The 21,183-nt window shown below is 43.4% G+C and overlaps 1 protein-coding gene across 1 annotated transcript in view; it reads left to right on the forward strand.

Annotated features, from left to right (window-relative positions):
* spata22 (spermatogenesis associated 22) overlaps nucleotides 1-14,985 on the forward strand; it is a 76,165-nt gene extending 61,180 nt beyond the window's left edge. Inside the window, exons 9-10 of the mRNA XM_080210729.1 lie at nucleotides 415-512; nucleotides 13,994-14,985. Coding sequence (XP_080066855.1) covers nucleotides 415-512; nucleotides 13,994-14,185 — 290 coding nt within the window. The 3' untranslated portion in view covers nucleotides 14,186-14,985. The remainder of the gene's footprint in view (nucleotides 1-414; nucleotides 513-13,993) is intronic.
* The last annotated feature ends 6,198 nt before the right edge of the window (nucleotides 14,986-21,183 follow it).

Below are 21,183 nucleotides of genomic sequence, written 5' to 3' on the forward strand. Positions count from 1 at the left end.
TGCTCCAATACTGATGCCAGTGCCCCACAAAATGGAGCCCCTGTTTCCCACACCACTTCTTTAGCCATGTGTTTACCTCTCTAATCTCTCTTTGCCAATTCACACATGGTTTGGGTAATAATTCAGAGATTATAACCCTTGAGGACCAGTTCTTAAATTTGGTCCTTAGTTCTTGATATTTCCCAAACAGGTCCTGCAGCCTATTCCTGCCTATGTTGTTTGTCCCAATGTGGACTACAACAACTGGATACTCCCACTCTAACATTCTTTCAAACAAGTGAACGCCATAAATCTTAGTTCCTAAATCAAAAACAACTTATACTATTAAGTACTTTCCATTTAAGAATTAAAAAAATGAATGAATGCAAAATAAACATTTTCCTATTTAAATCTATACAATCTTTTATTTTACAGCTCCCTTAGATTCTGCTGTCAGAGCAGGGGAACAAAGTGCGAAAGAATTTCTTCTGAGAGATAGAAAGGATTCAGTTCCATCTGTGTTTTATGAAACAGTAAGTACGGTATTCCATAATGTTAACTCACATTGAAACGTTGCCAACACAGAATTTCTTCATGGTCATAAATCACTTCTGGCCCACTGATGTGGCAGCTGCTCCAAAGGGTTCCTGCAAAGTTTCTTTTTAAATCGATAAACCGTGGGGCATCGATATGCCAAAGAAGTCAAAATCCATCTGAGGTAAAGCATAAGGATTACAGATTGCCTGTGAAGTTTCAATGAATTATGTAAAAGTAAATGGACCTGGAAAACCAGAATGATCAATAACTTCAGATGTTTTCTTAAATGGGACCCAGATTTAGAAGGATAGCACCCAAGAAATGAAAAACGCAAAGGAAAAAAACTAAGATGAAAGAGAACTCCTGTGGAGTAGCTAAAAAAGCGATGAGGAGTGGTCCAAACTAGTTGTGGAAGGGAAGCAGAAATAAGTCAAATTAAACGATAACATATACCAGATGCATGGCAACACTCACCGACACTCCTTCAATAGCACCTTCCAAACCTATCTCTACCAACTGGAAGAACAAGGGCAGCAGGCATATGGGAATACCAAGTTCCCCTCCAAGTCACACACTGTTCTTTCTCAAAATAGATCATTGTTTCTTCACAGGTATTAGCTATGTTAAAATCCTGGAGCTCCCTCACTACTAGTGCACCACAATGATTTCAGTATTTCAAGAAATTGGCTCATTGCCACATTCCCAAGGGCAGTTAGGGATGGGCAATAAATGTGGGCCGTGCCAGTGATGCCGACAACCCATGAATGAATTAAATAAAAATGCTCAAAAGAAGGAGAGGCAAATTGCGCACACTAGGAAGCCAAAAGTAAAGGAATGGGTCTCAAAAAAATCAAGTGAGAGCAGCTGGAAACAAAATAATCAAACTATATGTAAACAGGAAACATAACAAGTAAAAACAGGGGTGAAAGGAAAACTAGAGATGTATTTGCTGTGGATGTTCACAAATGAGAAACAAAACTTGCATTTATGTAGCACTTTTAAGGTAGCAGAATGTCCCAAGGAGCCTTAAAGGAGCGGTAAAGTTTTTCTATTAATGTCACAAGTCAGCTTACATTAACACTGCAATGAAGTTATTGTGAAAATCCCTTAGTCGCCACACTCCAGCACCTGTTTGAGTATACTGAGGGAGAATTTAGTATGGCCAATGCACCTAACCAACATGTCTTTTGGATCATGGGAGAAAACTGGAGCATCTGGAGGAAACCCATGCAGACACAGGGAGAATGCGCAAACTCCTCACAGATAGTTACCCAAGCCGTGAATTGAACCCGTGTTCCTGGCGCTGTGAGGGAGTAGTGCTAACCACTGTGCCACCATGCCGCCTATTAGACAAATTGTGACAGAGCCACAAACAAGTTTTAAGGACTATCTTAGAGGAGAAAGTTAAAAAGTCGTTGAGATTTAGTTGCATCTGACTAAGCACCCCTAAACCAAACTTGTTAATTCCCAAATTAACAAGCTCAGACTAACTGAATGTAACATAAATGGAACAGCAAATGAAAACTGTGATGAAGAGAAAAAATGGCATGAACACACCCTGCAGAAAGAAAGGAATAGTGGCCTAGAAAATTGCTGCAATGTATTACAAATGGATGCAGAGAGGGAAAAAAAGATTTGGAAAGAAATGAAAGCAGCTAGGGCTCAACTAAGGATGAACACAAATTAGTAAATATTCTGAATAAAACCTTCTCATAAAATATATGAGCAACAAGCCTGCTCCAAAAAAAGACATCCCAAGTAAAATCAATGATTTAGTTATAAATGAGATGGAAGTCCTCGACAGGTTAATCAGGTTTTAAACAAATAAATCCCATGGGATAGATGGTAGAGTTCTGAAAGAGACTAGAGAAGAGATTTGTGAAGCACCGTGAATCATAATGAGGGAATAATTGGCCACTGGGGAGGTATCAAAATGTTGGAAATAGGTTAATGTGTCCACACAAAAGGTGAAATAACAGACACATGCAACTACAGCATATTAGTTTTCCATTTCTTATAAAATAATATAATTTATTGTTAGGAAATATGGATTCAGAAAGGGATGATCTTGCCCAACCAACCTCCTCAGTTTCTTTGAGGAAGTAAAAATCCAAGTGGACAGTGATAGGTCCTGAATAAAACCTCGCTGAGGGGAAGAGGGTCATCTCTGGCACTGCCCAGGCAATGCCAAGGGGCAGTACCAGGGTTAGTTCCCAGGCAGTGTCAGTGGGAGGTTTCTGGGCAGTGTCAAGGAGAAGTGCTGGGGGGTGTGTTGCATTTTTAATTTTTTGTAAAATTAATTTTTTCAAATTAAAAATCTAAGTTTCTGGCGAAATGGACTCGCCCTGCCTGCATAACCTCATGGGACCTGGGACGTGCCCCTTGCAGTTCATTTTTCAGTGTGCCACACGATACTGTACAAAGAACAAAGAACAACCTAGCACGGGAAACATTTTCCTACACCTACCTTGCCCCGTGCGTATGTAGAGAACAGTGCCATTGGAGCTAGTTGCTTGAATGCTGCTTTTTTTTACCTGCTGCAACACTGCATATTTTAGGGAAAATTCTACCCTATATCTCCACCCCTTCGTTGTTATTAGGTCAAAATCCTGAAAATCGCTTCCCAACAGCTCGGTGTGTGTATTAAAAACACATGAGCTGCAGCAGTTCAAGAGGGCGGCTCACCACCTCCCTCTTGAGGGCAGTTAAGGATGGGCAATAAAATGCTAGCCGAGCCAGTGACCCCCAAGTCCTGTGAAAGAACAATAAAAAAGGAGGGACACTCGAGCTTTGGAGACAGTAGAGAAAGGCAAGTAGGCTAATCCCCAGTGTGAAAGGTATGAATTCAGAGAGGGCTGGAGAATCTTGGCTTTTCAATATGGAAATGAGACATCTGAGAGATGATCTTTATCGCTTCTCGGCCTTTTGGCTATGAGCAAGTGTATGGACATGCTGCACTTGGTTGAAGTCATTAGGTTACATTTTAGCTTCACTTGAAGCAATTTTTAAAAGTGGCATCTGGGCCTTTTGGCTAAGATGCAAATGAAATCAAGCCTTGGAGGAGGAGCTATGCCTACACCAATCAGCTTGGATCATGTAGATCAAGCCCAAGACAGGAGGTGAGAGCCCTGTCTTATCAGCTTGGATTGGGAATGTCTCAACTTGTTGAGACTCTGAATTGGACCTTGATTGGATTGAATTGGATATATAAACAAAAAAAAATGGAAAACGTGAACCTGATATATTACTTTTAATTGTGCTCTGGGTGTAGAACTTGAGAAAAATTGCCAAACAAGACAAGGATACTTCTTAGGACTGATTTCAAGAAAATATTCCTCTCATACCCATTAATTTAAATGTGGAATAAATTTCTATATAGGGTAGTGGAGGGAAAAATACCTGGAATTATTTATAAAACAATTGAATCCTAAAATGGGTTTTAGATCTTTAGAACTTCTCTGAATTAGGTTAGTTAAATGACTATCTTCATCCATAAGTATCTTCATAGAATTGTAGAATTCTGTAGTGCACCAACCACAATCCCACCTAGGCCTTATCCCTATAACCCCATGCATTTACCTTAGCTAACTCCCCTGACACTAAAAGGCAATTTAGCATGGCCAATCCACCTAACCCACACATCTTTGGACATCCAAATACATTGCAAGAGAGTGGTTGCTTGCAGTATGTGTAGAAGTTGTAATTTTTCAGCTGGACCACAGGGTGGAGCATCATACTGTAGAGAAAAACCTTGTCATCTTTATATTTGCCATACAGAGGATTTTGGCTTTTTGATATAAGCACATCTACAGTCTGCTCCATATAAATTAATGTCAGTAATGCAGAATGGGTCCGCAGTTCCATTTGATTAACTTAAGTAACTCTTCCTTAGTGGCAAATCTTGTGTTCATTAAGGCAGGGAATAAAGATTATGGTTATAAATCATGTATCTTCTTTAGTCTATCTCAGCATCAAATATTTCTATGAAACATATGTCCCAGGCATGCTCACAATAAGGTTCCAGTGGACAGGATTTCTAGCTTCTTGCAACAATTACAAATGAGGTTTGAGCAGCCATGTCAAATTTTGGGGCCTTTCATAGGCACTAGCTATTATTACTTTTGTCATTCTATAGAGTTGCGGAAGGAATCAATAAATGGAGGAATTGGACATGTTAAAGGGTTGCTGCTAGTTGCTTCTTTTGCATCCATTAACCTAATGTGCTCAAGTTTATCCCTATCCCTTTCTCAGCCAAAATTTCTTCAAGGAGTGCTGAAGATTTATCCAGGGACAAATTCGAAAATAAATCTATAAAATTAAAGCCTTTATTTGTCTGTAAAAATAAAACCAGATTATAAATTCACTTGAAGCTACATAATGCTTTGGGGAAGTACCAAAATAACAGACATCACCGAGTAAGAACTTACACTGCTACATGGAGAACTAATTTACAAATGATAAAAAAAGTGCCAACAAATTATGCATGTTAAATTAGACTAAAGTCAACTTCCAAAATAATTTGCTGAACAAATTTACCAATGCTTAGGTTCAATAATTTTCTGCCTGTTATCTTATATTCTGCTTAGTTTCATATATAGGTCATCCACCTGTCTAATCGGTGTAAAGTTTGGTTCTGTGGTTCTGAGGTGCATAACACATTATTCACGATAACTTGTAGAGAAAACCCTTCACTAATTTTACTCCCAACTTTACCGCAGCTGTGATAGATATTTTCTCAAAAAGCGACCTGTTGTTGTTTTCAATTCAGCATCACATGTCTCTGGTTAGTAAGGTAAAATATAGTATAGTTTTGAAACAGCTTTATTATTTTCCCATAGGGTTCAAATCTCTTGTGTTGGCAACACATGCTGTGGTTTTGTTGTTCTCCAAAAGATACCTAGTTACTAAGCAAAACTTGTCTAATTTGAATTTTCATGTGATGTATTCTTTGAGCTTAGGAAAAAGAAATTATCAATAACAATAAAGATTAAGTAAGAAGTCTCACAACACTGGGTTAAAGTCCAACAGGTTTATTTGGTATCACGAGCTTTTGAAGCGCTGCCCCCAGGAACTTCCCGAAGCTGTGCTCAGAAAGCTCCGAAATACCAAATAAACCTGTTGGATTCAGCCTGGTGTTGTGAGACTTCTTATTGTGCCCACCCCAGTCCAACACCGGCATCTACACACAATAAAGATTAATATACTGTTGGTGATGTTAGTTGATGAAAAGTTATTATGCTCAATGTCATTCTTCTGTGTGGCACTTTAGTAGAGGCATTTGCCTACTCCCTATATTAAAATAGAACACACAATAGTCATAACATGTAAGAGTTTATCAGGTAATATCACTGACTGTAACCTATATCCTCATCCTTATATTACAAACCTTGAATATGACACACATTTCCTGTCCACAGAACTTACTTCCATTTATTACTATTTTTGATTGTACTTTACAGTCAGCACTTATTATAAACTATGATGTCTCCATTTCCCATTCAATTTTGATATGTCACCTATCATCATGCAGCTATGGGCTCTGGCAAACAACTAATTCTGTGCATTGAGTTTCTGAAAGCTCTTTTCCAATTCTGTTGCAGCCTTATATGTAAATAATTTTATATTATCAACTGACTATGGATAGTACAATGGGAAGCCTAGATATTTAAATAAAAGGAATTTGAAAAATTCCTTCGCTTAATCGCAAAAACATTTATTCTTCTGCTGCTCATCCAGCCATGGTCAAATATGGAAGAAGCAGGCAAAATCACAGAGTCCTCTAAGATGATAAATTCCTGTATTTCAGTAGCTGACAATTTGGTTTCTACTTACATAATCTTTGGAGAATTATTTTCCTAACCATGTGATCTATGCTTCCATGAAAAATATGGCAGCTTCACTTGACCTACAATTGCTAAAGTTAAGAGGAACTGCAGTTTTATGCTGAATATGTTTGAATGAGTTATATAGCACCAATGTCAGTGTTCTTGTTCAGGCCAACATCCCAGAATCCTCCTTAATCGCCTTTTTCATGTAGCTGAATAGCTCCTCCCAGTGTAGATTCCGGTCACTAAGGGCGCAACAGATAGGATCCTCACCACGCAGCAACTACAAGAGAAATGCAGGGAACAGCACCAATCCTTGTACATGGCTTCCTTTGACCTCACAAAGGCCTCCAACATTCAACCATGAGGAATTGTGGCGTGTCCTCCATTTCAGCTGCCCCCAAAGTTTGTTATCATCTTCCACCTGCTCTACAATAATATACAAGCTGTGATCCTTACCATAGATACACGATGGATACACCACAGACCAATTCACATTTGGACTGGGGTCAAGCAAGGCTGTGTCACTGCACTGACACTCCTCTTAATCTTCCTTGTTGCAATGCTCCATCTCACGCTCAGCAAGCTCCCTGCTGGAATGGAGCTACTGAACAAATGGAAATCCATTCAACCTCCACTGCCTGCAGGCCAGATCTAAGGTTGTCCAACCTCTGTAATTGAACTACAGCATGCAGACGATCCTGGCATCTACAGAAACTTGGAGGCTGAGTTCCAAGCCATCATCAACATCTTCACTGAGACGTATGAGAGCACTGGCATTACGCTAAATATTTATATCCTCTACACTTGCCCCCACCATACAGCACTACCCCCGATTATCAAAATCCACAACAAGGCCTTGGACAACATGGATCACTTTCCTTACCTTGGGATGTTACTGTCAGCAAGGACAGACATCAACGATGAGGTTCAACGCCGCCTTCAGTGTGCCAGGGCAGTTTTTGGTTGCCTGCGGAAGAGTGTTTGAAGACTAGAACCTCAGACTGGGCACCAACCTCATGGCTTACAGTGCAGTAGTGAGACCAACCCTTCTATATGGCTCAGAGGTATAGAAGCAGGTTTACCGTCCAATCCACCGTCTCTGCAGAAGTAAGTACTTCAGCACATAGTGATCAGCAACTCCACCAGCCGAGATGAAGATGCAAACTGAGAGACAAGTGAAGCTATGTTTAATTTACTTTTCAAAAAGGCACAGCTCCCCACCCATGATCCTAGATAGGCAACTCCTTCTAGGAACAGTAGCAACTGCAGCAATGGCCCTTTGACCATGATGGGTCCACTGTGAGTGGGGCAAAGTCCTTCGCATGATCTGTTCAGGCCCTGCTCTGTGCCGTTGAAATTGGTGTGGAGATGCCAGCGTTGGACGGGGGTAAACAAGTAAGAAGTCTCACAACACCAGATTAAAGTCCAACAGGTTTACTTGGTAGTAAACGCCACTAGCTTTCGGAGCGTTGCTCCTTCGTCCAAACGATTGTGGGCAGCCCACATTGTTGATTGACAGTTGTATGGGAACAGCTCTGAAATTAAATTTAATTGACTAGAATTAGCTGCCCACTGCTTCCTGGTGGTCAGCTGAATGACCCCAAGTGGCCCTCATACAAAATGGCTTGAGCTTGGGATCAAGGCAGGAAACCATATGGAGGCCAGTAGCATCAAATTGTATGCCTGCCTGCCCACCTCTGATCCAGACCTCATATCCTTTTAAAAATTCATGCCTATGTCTTACTTCATGCCACTTTTTAAGAGCACAAACAGAGATGAGAATTAATCATGAGTTACTACAGATGTAAATAGATGTTAAACCATCCTGAAACATCATGGAATCAAAAAGACGCTGCGGATCTTTAGAATTGGCAGAAGGTAAAAAGAGATGTTCTGCCAGCATTCCCAACAGATCTAATTTTTTTGCTGGTAGGGAACATGATACTTGAAATCAGCAGGGACATTTGAACTCAGTGCTGAGTTCAAACAGACTACATGTTGACTAGTATCTTAACTCACAAATTGATGGAGTAGACCTAAACATCTTGGAGGGTGAATAAAGTCTGTTTAAGTACCATAATCTCAAGTTTTTTAAATGCCTCGCTCTTTAAACATTAGAAAAAAAAGGCTGAAGCTGTCATTGGGAGTTAAAATTAACCCTTTGCTGGATTGCTTGATTGACAAGGCACTTAATGTAGGTTAGTGTCTAGTTGTGAAGTTTTATAGAATTTTTTGCTGACCTTTTCCCAGGAGCTATTATTCTACCATTATGAAAAATGCACTGAGTTTCAAAACTTACACTTATCTCAGTGGATGTTCTGAGCTCAGAGTTTGATTCATAGTTTAATGAACCTATTATACAATTAGCTACCTTTGATGTGGAGTCTGAATAGAACATAAAAAATAGGAGCTGAAGGAGACCATTCAGCACTTTGGGCCTACTCCATTTTTCAATTAGAACATGGCTGATCTTCAACTTCAACATCATTTTCCTGCATGATCCCTATTTCCCTTGATGTTTTGAAAACTATCAATCTCAGTCTTGAACATACAGAGAATTCCAAAGATTCACCACCCTCTGAGTGAAGAAATCCTCCCTCATCTCTTTTCTAAATGATGCCCCTTTTTCTGAGTGTGTCCCCTGGTTCTAGACAACACTCATCCCCTCACCTCCAGCCAGGGAAAACATCCTTGTTCTTGCATGTACCCTGTCAAGCCCTCTAAGAATTTAAATAGTTGACTGAGGTCACTGCTCATTCTTCTAAACTCCATAGAACAAAGGTGTAGTATATTTAATGTTTCCTTATAGGACAATTCTACCACCCCAGGAATTAGTTTGGTAAACCTTCATTGCACTTCCTCTATGGCAAGTATATATTTCCTTAGGTAGGGAGACCAAAACTGCATATAGTACTTCAGGTATGGTTTCACCAAAGCTCTATGTAATTGCAGTAAGACATTTTTATTCCTATGTTCAGATTCTGTTGTAATAATTGCCAACATATCATTTGCCTACTTAATTGCTCTCTGTACCTGCATGTTGGCTTTCAGTGACTCATGAATAAGGACACCCAAGCTCCTTTGATGTTCAACACTTCCTTACCCCTCGCAATTTAAGAATTACGCTGGGGATGGAATCTTACCAATAACTGTGTCAGGATCTGACAGAAAACTGGCATGTTTCTTTCCATAGAAGCGGGCAGGTTTTTCACCAGATCTTATGGCACTTTGTCAAAGAAAAGAGGACCGTGTTTCATGCTTTCATTTTCAAGGGCGGGTCCGAAACATGCCGGTAAAGCCGTCCGCACGAAATCATGGCACCAATTTTAAAGACCAACAAATAGCTTCCCCCCCACCCCAACACGGAGGTGTCAGAGTTCCCCCGCAATTAACGTCAGCATTTCACCTCCTCCTTCTCCCCACCATCAAAGCCAGCATCTCTCTTCCTCACCGCACACTCCCCCTCCCAGCCCATATGAATATCGGCATCCCTCCCCCTGCCCATTAACACTGGCATCTCCCTGTCCCATTAACAATGCTGGCATCCCTAACCCCCCATCAATGTCAACATTTCCCTGCCCCCCCACCGCGCCACCTCCCCCCCCCCCCCCCCCCCCCCCACCCCCCAATCAATGCTAGCATCATTTCTTCCCCTCCACTCTACCCATTAATGCTGGTATCTCTTTCCCCCCCATCAGCACCAGCATCTCATCCCCCCAACTTCCCATCAATGTCGGCATCTCGCTCTCTGTCCCCTTACAGTAATCATCAGAATCTCTCGCTCTTCCTATCCAACCCCCAACAGTCATTGCCAGTATTTCCCCCCCACTTCATTGAACATTCTCTCCCTCCACCACTACACATACATGCCCCCCTCATGACGCTCCCACTAGAGTATATCCCTGGCATTGTCCTCAGTACAGGTTGGCACAGTGCGAACCTGGCAGTGTCAGCCTTTATCAGGGGGCAGTATTATGTCCCTCCCCTCCAGGGCTGACACTCACCTTTGTGCACTTTTAGGATTACCACAACAGGTTGACGTCTGGGTGAACATGTTGTAAACCTTGCTGATACGACATCATAATACAAAGATTTAGCGAAGGGGGAAGGTCTGGCGAGGGAGTGTTTAATAACATTCAAATCTATTTAAATAGATGTAAATTGTGCCCATTATGGACATGAACTGATTATGTCGCTGATGAGGGACTGCTGAAATCGTGATCTTGCCAGCAGGATTTGCTGTTTCTGGGTTTTACTGGATCTTGAGCCCCAGCCGCCGATTCTGTGGACGGCGAATGCGGGCTCAAGATCACCCCAGAATTTCTGTCTTTCCTACCAAAGTGGATAAGGGGATTGTACTCCAGTTGCCAAATTTTTGCTCACTCGTTCAGCCTCTCTAAACCTTCTTGAACCCTCATGACTCACACTTCCATCTAGATCTGTGGTATCTGCAAAATTGGAAATATTACAGTTGCGCCCCCACCCATTCCCTCTCCATATTCAAATCATTGATATAGATTGTGAATAGCTGGGGCTCAAACACTGATCCCACTAATCACAGGCTCCCAACCTGAAACTGACTGCTCTCCATTTTGTGTCCATTAACAGTTCCTAATCCATACCAGTATATTTCCCCCACAATCACATGTGCTCTCATTGTGTTACTAACCTCTTGTGTGAGACCATACCAGAAGCTCCTGAAAATCTAAATAGAAGTTTGTTTTTATAAACAATTGACCACTTAAAAGCTTTGAATGGACTTCATGATTGGGAGTTTTTTCACTATCAAGTCCATATCAGTGAGAATTGATTCGATTTGATTTGATTTAGATTGAAATGTCTATTAGATTTAGCTGTTTATTTTTCATCTCACATGGCTCCTGAGGTCACCTCATGGTGAATACAGGGGGATGCGAGGGGGCAAGGAATGGGTTGGTTGAATGAGAGAATTGAGTTGGCATGAGGACTATGAGGGGCTATGGGCAGTGGGTAGGACTATGAAGGGGCATGGGTATGTGGGTGAAAGGGTGAGGGCTGGAGGACCTAAGAGCTTCTAAAATAACTGGGATGAAGTTGTGGAGAACTGATGTGGACCTTTTAACCACCCTGTGTTCTTTCTCAACCCTCGCCCGTTTACATGGCTGCATAAGCTCTATTTTTAAGGCTGATGGGCCTGACTCCTCTACCAACACTGCCTCCCACCCCCACCCGCTCCACCCCACAACCACCACTCAAGAGGCAATTGTGTGCATTTGGCACTTTTCACCGGGAGGGGTACAGTGAGTCGGAAAATCTCCCGACTCGAGGTATCTGCCTCCGTAGTGAAGGCACAACCCAATGTCTTGGTACATTGTCATGTTAGGGATCTAAAGGAGTATACAGCTTGTAGGAAGGAACTTAAGAAGGAAATTAGGAGAGCCAGAAGGGGTAATGAGAAGGCCTTGGCAGGTAAGATTAAGGAAAACCCTAAGGCGTTCTACAAGTACGTGAAGAGCAAAAGGATGAGATGTGAAGGAATAGGACCTATAAAATGTGATGGTGGGAAAGTTTGTACAGAGCCAGTAGAAATAGCAGAGGTGCTCAATGAATACTTTACTCCAGTATTCACGGTAGAAAAGGATCTTGGTGGTTGTAGTGCAGGCTTGCAGCGGGCTGAAAAACTTGAGTATGTGGACATTGAGAAAGAGGACGTGTTGGAGCTTTTGAAAAGCATCAAGTTAGATAAGTCGCTGGGACCAGATGGGATGTACCCCAGGTTACTGTGGGAGATGAGGGAACAGATTGCAGAGCCTCTGGTGATGATCTTTTTGTCATCAGTGGAGACGGGAGAGGTTCCGGAGGATTGCAGGATTGCGGATGTGGTTCCTCTATTCAAGAAAGGGAGTAGAGATAACCCAGGAAATTATCGACCGGTGAGTTTAACCTCAGTGGTTGGTAAGTTGACGGAGAAGATCCTGAGAGACAGGATTTATGAACATTTGGAGAAATATAGTATGATCAAAAATAGTCAGCACGGCTTTGTCAAAGGCAGATCATGCCTTATGAGCCTGGTTGAGTTTTTTAACGATGTGACTAAACACATCGATGAAGGAAGAGCGGTAGATGTGGTATATATGGACTTCTGCAAGGTGTTCGATAAGGTTCCCCATGCAAGGCTTATTGAAAAAGTGAGGGGGCATGGGATCCAAGGGGACGTTGCTTTGTGGATCCAGAACTGGCTTGCCCGCAGAAGGCGAAGAGTGGTTATAGATGGGTCTTTTTCTGCATGGAGGTCGGTCACCAGTGGAGTGCTCCAGGGATCTGTTCTGGGACCCTTTCTGTTTGTGATTTTTATAAATGACCTGGATGAGGAAGTGGAGGGATGGGTTGGTAAGTTTGCTGATGACACGAAGGTTGGAGGTGTTGTGGATAGTGTGGAGGGATGTCAGCAGTTGCAGCGAGACATAGATAGGATGCAAGACTGGCGGAGAAGTGGCAGATGGACTTCAACCCGGATAGGTGTGTGGTGGTTCATTTTGGCAGGTCAAATGGGATGAAGGAATATAATATTAAGGGTAAGACTCTTAGCAGTGTGGAAGATCAGAAGGATCTTGGGGTCTGGGTTCATGGGACTCTCAAATCGGCTTCGCAGGTAGAGGATGTGGTTAAGAAGGTGTATGGTGTACTGGCCTTCATCAATCAAGGAATTGAGTTTCGGAGTCAGGAGATAATGCTGCAGCTGCATAAGACTCTGGTCAGACCCCACTTGGAGTACTGTGCTCAGTTCTGGTCACCTCATTCCAGGAAGGATGTGGAAGCCAATGAAAGGGTGCAGAGGAGATTTACAAGGATGTTGCCTGGATTGGGTGGCATGCCTTATGAGGATAGGTTGAGAGAGCTCGGTCTTTTCTCCTTGGAGAGAAGAAGGATGAGAGGTGACCTGATAGAAGTGTATAAGATGATGAGCGGTGTTGATCGGATGGATTCTCAGAGGCTTTTTCCCAGGGCTGAAATGGTTGCCACAAGGGGACACAGGTTTAGGGTGCTGGGGAGTAGGTACAGAGGAGATGTCAGGGGTAAGATTTTCACTCAGAGGGTGGTGGGTGTGTGGAATCAGCTGCCGGCGGTGGTGGTGGAGGCGGACTTGATAGAGTCTTTTAAGAGACTTCTGGATGAGTATATGGAACTTAGTAGGATTGAAGGTTATAGGTAAGCCTAATAGGTAGAGATGTTCGGCACAACTTGTGGGCCGTAGGGCCTGCTTGTGCTGTAGTTTTTCTATGTTCTATGTTCTACATTCTTGCATTGCACCTTCACTTGTTATTTATATAAAAAGCAACTTCAGACTGCATTGACAGACTAATTGCTGCTCAATTCAGAAATAGGTTTTGTAATCATTGTTAAAATCTGTACCTTCTTGATTGTTTCATTTTATAGCTGTGTTCTGCCAACTCAGTCTTTCTAAATTTTATTTAATCTTGGCATGGGTTCTAATGAATAAATTATAGTGTTTGGCAGCAATTTCTATTTTGTATTTGGCCCAATGTAACTATTATATTAGCATTTAGTGCTGGTGAGATTTGTAGTGTACCAAATGTTTTGAATCTTTTTCCCACTGAATACTAATGCACTGGTTGATATGTCAAGCCTGTCTTTGCTATTTCCAACAGGACCGTGACCTTCCACGGCTAATCAGAGGACAGGTACACAGATGCATGGGGACCTATGACCAGAGAAGAAACCTTTTTAAATGTGTGTCTGTTAGATCTGCCTCAGCTGTAGAACAGAAAACCTTTGCTGAATTTGTTAGCATAGCAGATGCTGAAATGACACAGTTTGTTAAGACATTAAATGAAGTCTGAATACTTCTCAATAACCAATGTCAAAAATATGGCATTTACTTTTGTTATGTGGGAGGTTGAAAGAAAGGGCACTGTAAAATGCAGTTTGAACATGGATTTCATATTGTTTCAAATCTTTAATTTTAAAATTACTCCTATTGATCGGATAAATGTATTTTCTGAAAATACTTTTTTATTGAATCTTTAAATCCTATGTTTTAATATTGAATTTATGTTTGTATTACGGATTTGTTTTAGAGTGCTTGTTAAGGCACAAAGATTCCATTGCAGGGTTCTTTTGAAAATGGGATTCAGACTGCTAACCTGTGATGCCTCTTATGAACGTACAGAAACTTATTTTGTATCCAAATACATCTTTTGTTTACCAGCAGTTTTTTAAAGTTCTCTCTGTATCATTTACTGACGTTCTGTATTTAAGAGTGCAATTTAAAGGGAGAGCTTTCCTCTCATTGGTTGCAAGTCAGCACCCAATGAAGAAGTTTAGATAAACCCAATGTAACTATTAGCATTTAGTGCTGGTGAGATTTGTAGTGTACCAAATGTTTTGAATCTTTTTCCCACTGAATACTAATACACTGGTTGATATGTTCAATAAAGAACAATCATCTAAACTTTGAGATTTGTTTCAATTTTATACCAATATTTTTAAAATTTACTCCTCTCTTGTCTTACTGTGGACATTGCCTGTCAGTGAGCATTGTACTTGATGTGTCCTGATGATCACAGAAGAGGATTTATAATTGTAACATCATTGTTACAGGGTTATTGAGAAGTAATCAACATTGATTACAAGAAAATGTTATGTTATCCCACAAACATCAATAACAAATTTTGCATATTGTGCCACAATCTAATACATTTTAAATGTTTTTATTAATGTTTTTTGTCATTGCATTTTTTGAGTTGTTACTTGGTTGTAACAAAATTCTAAGGGGGGAGGCGATTGTACTGGCTTATCGCATGGATCTGTTAAGATCCCGAGAGAGGTGGAAAACCAGGCCATGCCCAGTTTCTTGTCTCTCGCAATCTTATTGGATCTGGATTGCTGGTGGGCAAGAAGCTGACTTTAATATTTAAAACTTTGTTTAAATATTATTAGTGAATCCTGGATGCAATCGTCTTAACGGCCTCACTGGTGGAGGTCCTCACTGGCAAGGATCATGTATGGTCCCTGTCAATGGGGACCAGACATGATGGCCTTGCCAGTGGGACTGGAGGCCATTGAGGCCCTGGGTTGGTTATGGGCAGTGCTCCTAGGGCAGTAAAAGCCTGGCACTGCCAACCTGGGATCCTGGCAGTGCCAATTTGGCACCCTGGCCCTGAGGAGGGGCAGTGTCAAGGGGTGGGACCATGATTGGGGACAGGAGGTAGAGGTAGTGGGGCCATGAATGGGGCAGGAACTAAGGGGCTGCGGGAATAGCTACACACTCAGGGATCAGATAGGGTAGCATTTGACCAGGCTGTGGGGAGTGGGGAGTGGGAAGTGATTGGCCATGTCAGCGGATCGGCTGGGGTGAGTGTTGGTAAGGCAATTGGCCAAAGGTGGGGTGATACCAGGGTAATATCCAGGGGGAGGGGGGGGACTTACAAAGAACAAAAACAGCCCGGGAAACATGCCCTTTGGCCCAATGAGCCCGCGCCGCCATTTTAATATTACCAGTCCCCCCCTCCACCCATGATCCTTATCTATTGTTTTTATGGCAATCCACATTGAGGGAAACTAATTTAGGGACAATTTATTACTTCCAATCAGCCTAATAGCACATTTCTGGGGTGTGGGAGGAAACCGGAGCACCCGGAGAAAACCCACGCAAGCACAGGGAGAATGCGCAAACTCCCACGGACACTGGTCCAAATCCATGTGTCTGCACAGCAAACAGTGATAGTCACTGAGCTGTCGTGTTGCCCAGCATCCAGTTTAAGCGTACACTAATGACATGAAGCACTAGGCCAATCTCGAACATTCAAGAGCAGCCCAAGTACGACCCATCGCGTGTATGCCCCTCGTTGGACAACAAGGTGGACCGACTTAAAACCTGTGAATTGAAAGAGAAAAAAACATTATTATCATACCATATCCATTTACCTTACCAGGGACGTCCCACAGCTAATGAACTTTATTTAAAACAATCTCCTATATCCTCCCATCTCCAACCCACTCATGTGCCTGTCTAAGTTACCTGTAAACAACTCCAGCGTGCCTGCCTCCACCACCTTACTTGGCAGAGCATTCCATACCCCCACTACCCTCTGTGTGAAAAACCTCCCTCTAATATCTGTGTTATGCCTCTCCCCCCTCACCTTAAGCCCGTGGCCCCTCGTACTGTATGTCTCTAACATAGGAAATAGCTTACCTCTGTTTATCTATACCCTTCATAATCTCATATACCTCTATTAGATACCCCCTCAGTCGCCGTCTTTCAAGAGAAAACAGCCCCAATTTGCTCAATCTTTCCTCATAACCCAGTCCTTCCATACCAGGCAACATCCTGGTAAACGTCCTCTGCACTCTCTCCAGAGTCTCCACGTCCTTCCGGTAGTAAGGCGACCAGAACTGGACGCAGTACTCTAAATGTGGCCTAACCAACATTCTATACAACTGCAACATTAGACTCCAGCTCTTATATTCTATACCCCTTCCTATAAAGGCTAACATACCATAGGCTTTCTTCACAACCTTCTCCACTTGTACTGCCACCTTCAAAGACTTGTGCAGTTGCACCCCCAGATCTCACTGCATTTCTATACTCCTTATGGGCTTACCGTTTATCATATAACTCCCTCCTACATTATTCCGGCCAAAATGCATCACCTCACATTTATCCGGATTAAACTCCATTTGCCATGTATCTGTCCAATATACCAGCCTATCAATATCCCGTTGTATTGCCAGACACTGCTCCTCACTGCCCGCCAATCCAGCCATCTTGGTGTCATCAGCAAATTTGCTGATCACACCACTTACTCCCTCTTCCAAGTCATTTATATACACGACAAAGAGAAGAGGTCCCAGTACTGAGCCCTGCGGCACACCGCTAGTGACAGACCTCCAGCTAGAAAAGCACCCCTCCACTACTACTCTCTGTCTCCTCTTAGCAAGCCAGTTCTCCACCCATCTAGATACCTGGCCTCGTATCCCATGAGCCTTAATCTTTTCTACCAACCTACCATGAGGGACTTCGTCAAACACCTTACTGAAATCCAGATAGACGACATTAACGGCTCGTCCTTCGTCGACTGTTTTTGTCACCTCAAAAAATTCTACCAGATTCGTAAGGCAAGACTTCCCCTTTACAAAGCCGTGTTGCGTATCCTTAATCAGATCGCAACGCTCTAAGTGCTCATACATCCTATCCCTAAGAATCCTCTCCATCAACTTGCCTACCACTGACGTCAAACTCACCGGCCTATAGTTACCCGGGTTATCCCTCCTACCCTTTTTAAACAACGGTACCACATTCGCTATCCTCCAGTCCTCTGGGACCTCACCTGTGTCCAAAGAAGAGACAAAGATTTGCATCAGAGGCCCAGCAATTTCATCTCTCGCCTCCCTAAGCAGCCTAGGATAAATGCCATCAGGGCCTGGAGATTTATCAGTTTTAATGCTACTTAAAAGCCCTAACACTTCTTCCCTCGTAATCGATAGTTCCTTCAATTGGTCTACAGCTCCCTCGATGACCGTACTAGACATCAAGCCCCTCTCCTTCGTGAATACTGACGCAAAGTATTCATTCAGGATCTCCCCCATTCCCTCAGACTCTAAGCACAATTCCCCTCGTCTGTCCCTGAGGGGACCGATTTTTCCCCTGGCCACCCTTTTGATCCTAACATGGGAGTAAAACGCCTTTGGATTTTCCTTAATCCTACGTGCCAAAGCCATTTCATGCCCCCTTTTTACCCTCCTAACTCCCCTTTTGAGAACCCTCCTACTCTCTCTGTACTCCTCCAACGCTCTCTCCATTCCCAGTTGCTTAGACCTGACATACGCCTCTCGTTTCTTCCTGACCAGGTCCTCTATATCTCTAGTAATCCACGGCTCTCTAATCCTACCTTTCCCATCCTTCCTCCTAACCAGCACATGCCTTTCCTGCACCCATTTCAGTTTTCCCTTGAAAGACTCCCACATGTCTAACATGGACTTGCCCTCCAACAGCCTATCCCAGTCTGTATCCCTAAGTTCCTGCCTAATCCGGCTGTATCTAGCCCTCCCCCAATTTAGCACCCTCTCCTTAGGACAGCACTCATCTTTTTCCATTCGTATCCTAAAGTAGACAGAGTTGTGGTCACTATTAGCCACATGTTCACCTACCGCAACCTCAACCACCTGACCTGGCTCATTGCCCAGAACTAAATCCAGTATAGCCCCCTCTCTAGTCGGGCTATCTACATACTGCTGCAAGGACCCTTCCAATACACATCTTATGAATTCTTCCCCATCCGAACCCTCAGCTCTAGGCACCTTCCAATCCACCCCAGGGAGATTAAAATCTCCCACTACAACAACCCTGTTCTTCCTACACTTATCCAAAATGTCTCTACATATACCCTCTTCCACTGTCCACGGGCTGTCAGGCGGCCTGTAGTACACCCCTAGCATAGTAATGGCTCCCTTCCTATTCCTCAACTCCACCCACAGAGACTCAATTTCTAACCCCTCTATGTTATCCTCCCTCTGCACCGCTGTGATGTGCTCCCTAGCAGCGCCACTCCCCCTCCTCTTTTTGACCCTCCCCGTCATGCCTAAAACACTTATACCCAGGAATATTTAGCTGCCAGTCCTGCCCTTCCTTTAACCATGTCTCTGTCACTGCCACCACATCTAAATTCCTCGCGAACATCAAGGCCTTAAGTTCATCCGTCTTACCCGTCACACTCCTCGCATTAAAACAGATGCACTGAAGACCCTCAGGCCCCTCGGATCCTTCTTCTCCTGGGAGGTTTTCCTCTTATCTAGACTTACCCTGTCACCCAACTCACTCCCACTCCCAGTGCCTACTGAGCTATCTGTCTCCTCCCCACCCCCCTCCATATTAGTTTAAACCCTGCCGAAACACTCCAGCTAACCTCCCAGCTAAAATATGTGTACCCTTCCCATTTAAATGTTCCCCATCCCACTTGTACAGGTGCCCTTCCCTCACAAAGACTTCCCAATGGTCTACAAAACTAAAACCCTCTATCTTGCACCAACCCCTCAGCCACACATTCAGCTGTAGGAGCTCATTATTTTTATCCCTGCTATTACTGGGCACTGGCAGCAGCCCAGAGAATGCCACCCTGGAGGCCCTGAACTTCAGCCTGGCCCCCAACTCCCTGAACTGCCTACGCATATCCCTCTGAGGCATTCTGGTCTTCCTCTCTTGCCCTTTGTACCCCAGTTGTCGCTTTACCCCTGATATCTTTGGAGACTACCTCTGGGGTAGCCTTTGGACCACGACTCCTCTTCTTTTTCCCCTTCCTAACCGTAACCCACCCATCCACACACACACATCCCCCCACCCCCCAGGCTCTGGGATCTCCACGTGACCGTGGCTCCTATTCATTATCGCCTCATTCTCCCTGACTAAAAATAAATCCTCCAGCCTCAGCTCCAATTGCCTAACCCGAGCCCTCAAGCGCTGCAACTCCAGACATTTGGTGCAGATGTGGACTTTCCAGAGATGTGGTGTCTCCAGGAACTCCCACATATTGCACCTAACGCAGCTGACGCGTCTCCCTAAGGACCCTGCCATTTATTTGACCACCTTTAGAATTATGGACACAGAAGGAAAAATTGGACCAGTAACTCACCTTGCCTAAGCCTGCTCTTGCCTAAGCCCTGTGAGCCAAAGCCCTTGCAGCACTCACTCTGCACCCACTCACTCCGCTGCCCGCTCCCGACGCTGCCCGCTGTCTATTGCGGCCTTCTTTTTGTACTCCTGTGCTCCCTTCCTGACTGCCCCCGCGCCTAGGTCCCGCTACGGAAAGCAAAAACAAATAAAAACCCCGCGAACCAGCAATACACTAAAGAATTAAAGTTAAATCGCAATTTCAAGACTCTCCAAAAGACTTACCAATCGCTCTGCTTTGTTGCACAGAACACTGAGAAATCAGCACATGTGCGATAGCGCTCTCTAATGTGACCAGCTGGCTTTCTGTCCACTCCCTTTATTGGCATGAAAAACACTCTGGCACTTTATTGCACTAAGATTTCATTTATTGCCTTCCTGAAAAAAATGGATCTGATTCTCTCCCATTTTCACACTCGTTCAGCACTTAGGATTGTTTTGATAAAATCCCTCCCAAAGAGTTTATGTGGATTTCAGCAAATCTTTGAAAAGGTCCCACCAGAATTATAAGGAAGGCAAATGCACATGGGATACACATTAATTTGATAAAGTGGATTCAAAGTTGACTCAGTTGTAGGAGACAGAGATTGATGACAGAAGGCTGTTTTAGTGACTGAAAGCCAGTGTCCAGTGATGTACCACAGGTGTAATGACTTCAGTGAGGCCCATGAGGTTAGGCTGTTGGAGTATGAACTTACTGATTGAGATTATGTTTAGCTGTCTAATCAGGGAGCCTCACCTGTATATTAATGTGGGTATGGCAGGTCCACTGGCACGCTTGATTCTGACTGTGTATCTGAAGTACCCTAGGAGTGGAATAGAATTTGTAAATAAAGGGAATCTTGTGAAGGGACACCGGCCTCTGAGAAGTTATTTCATCAAGGATCGGTGCTGGATCCCCTAATATCACTTATATAAAGTTTATTTCTTAATCACAAGCAGGTTTACAGTAACACTGCGATGAAATTACTGTGAAAATCGTCTAGTCACCATGCTCTGGCACCTGTTCGGGTACACTGAGGGAAAATTCAGCATGGCCCCCCCCACCTAACCAGCATATCTTTTGGACTTTGGGAGGAAACCGGAGCATCCAGAGGAAACCCACGCAGACATGGGAGGAACGTGCAGACGAGGGTGGTGACGGTCTGGGATGCACTGCCTGGGAGACTGCCT

Source organism: Carcharhinus amblyrhynchos, chromosome 23 (genome assembly GCF_965287045.1).
Source record: "Carcharhinus amblyrhynchos chromosome 23, sCarAmb.v2.hapA, whole genome shotgun sequence".
In the NCBI taxonomy this organism is placed as follows: domain Eukaryota; kingdom Metazoa; phylum Chordata; class Chondrichthyes; order Carcharhiniformes; family Carcharhinidae; genus Carcharhinus; species Carcharhinus amblyrhynchos.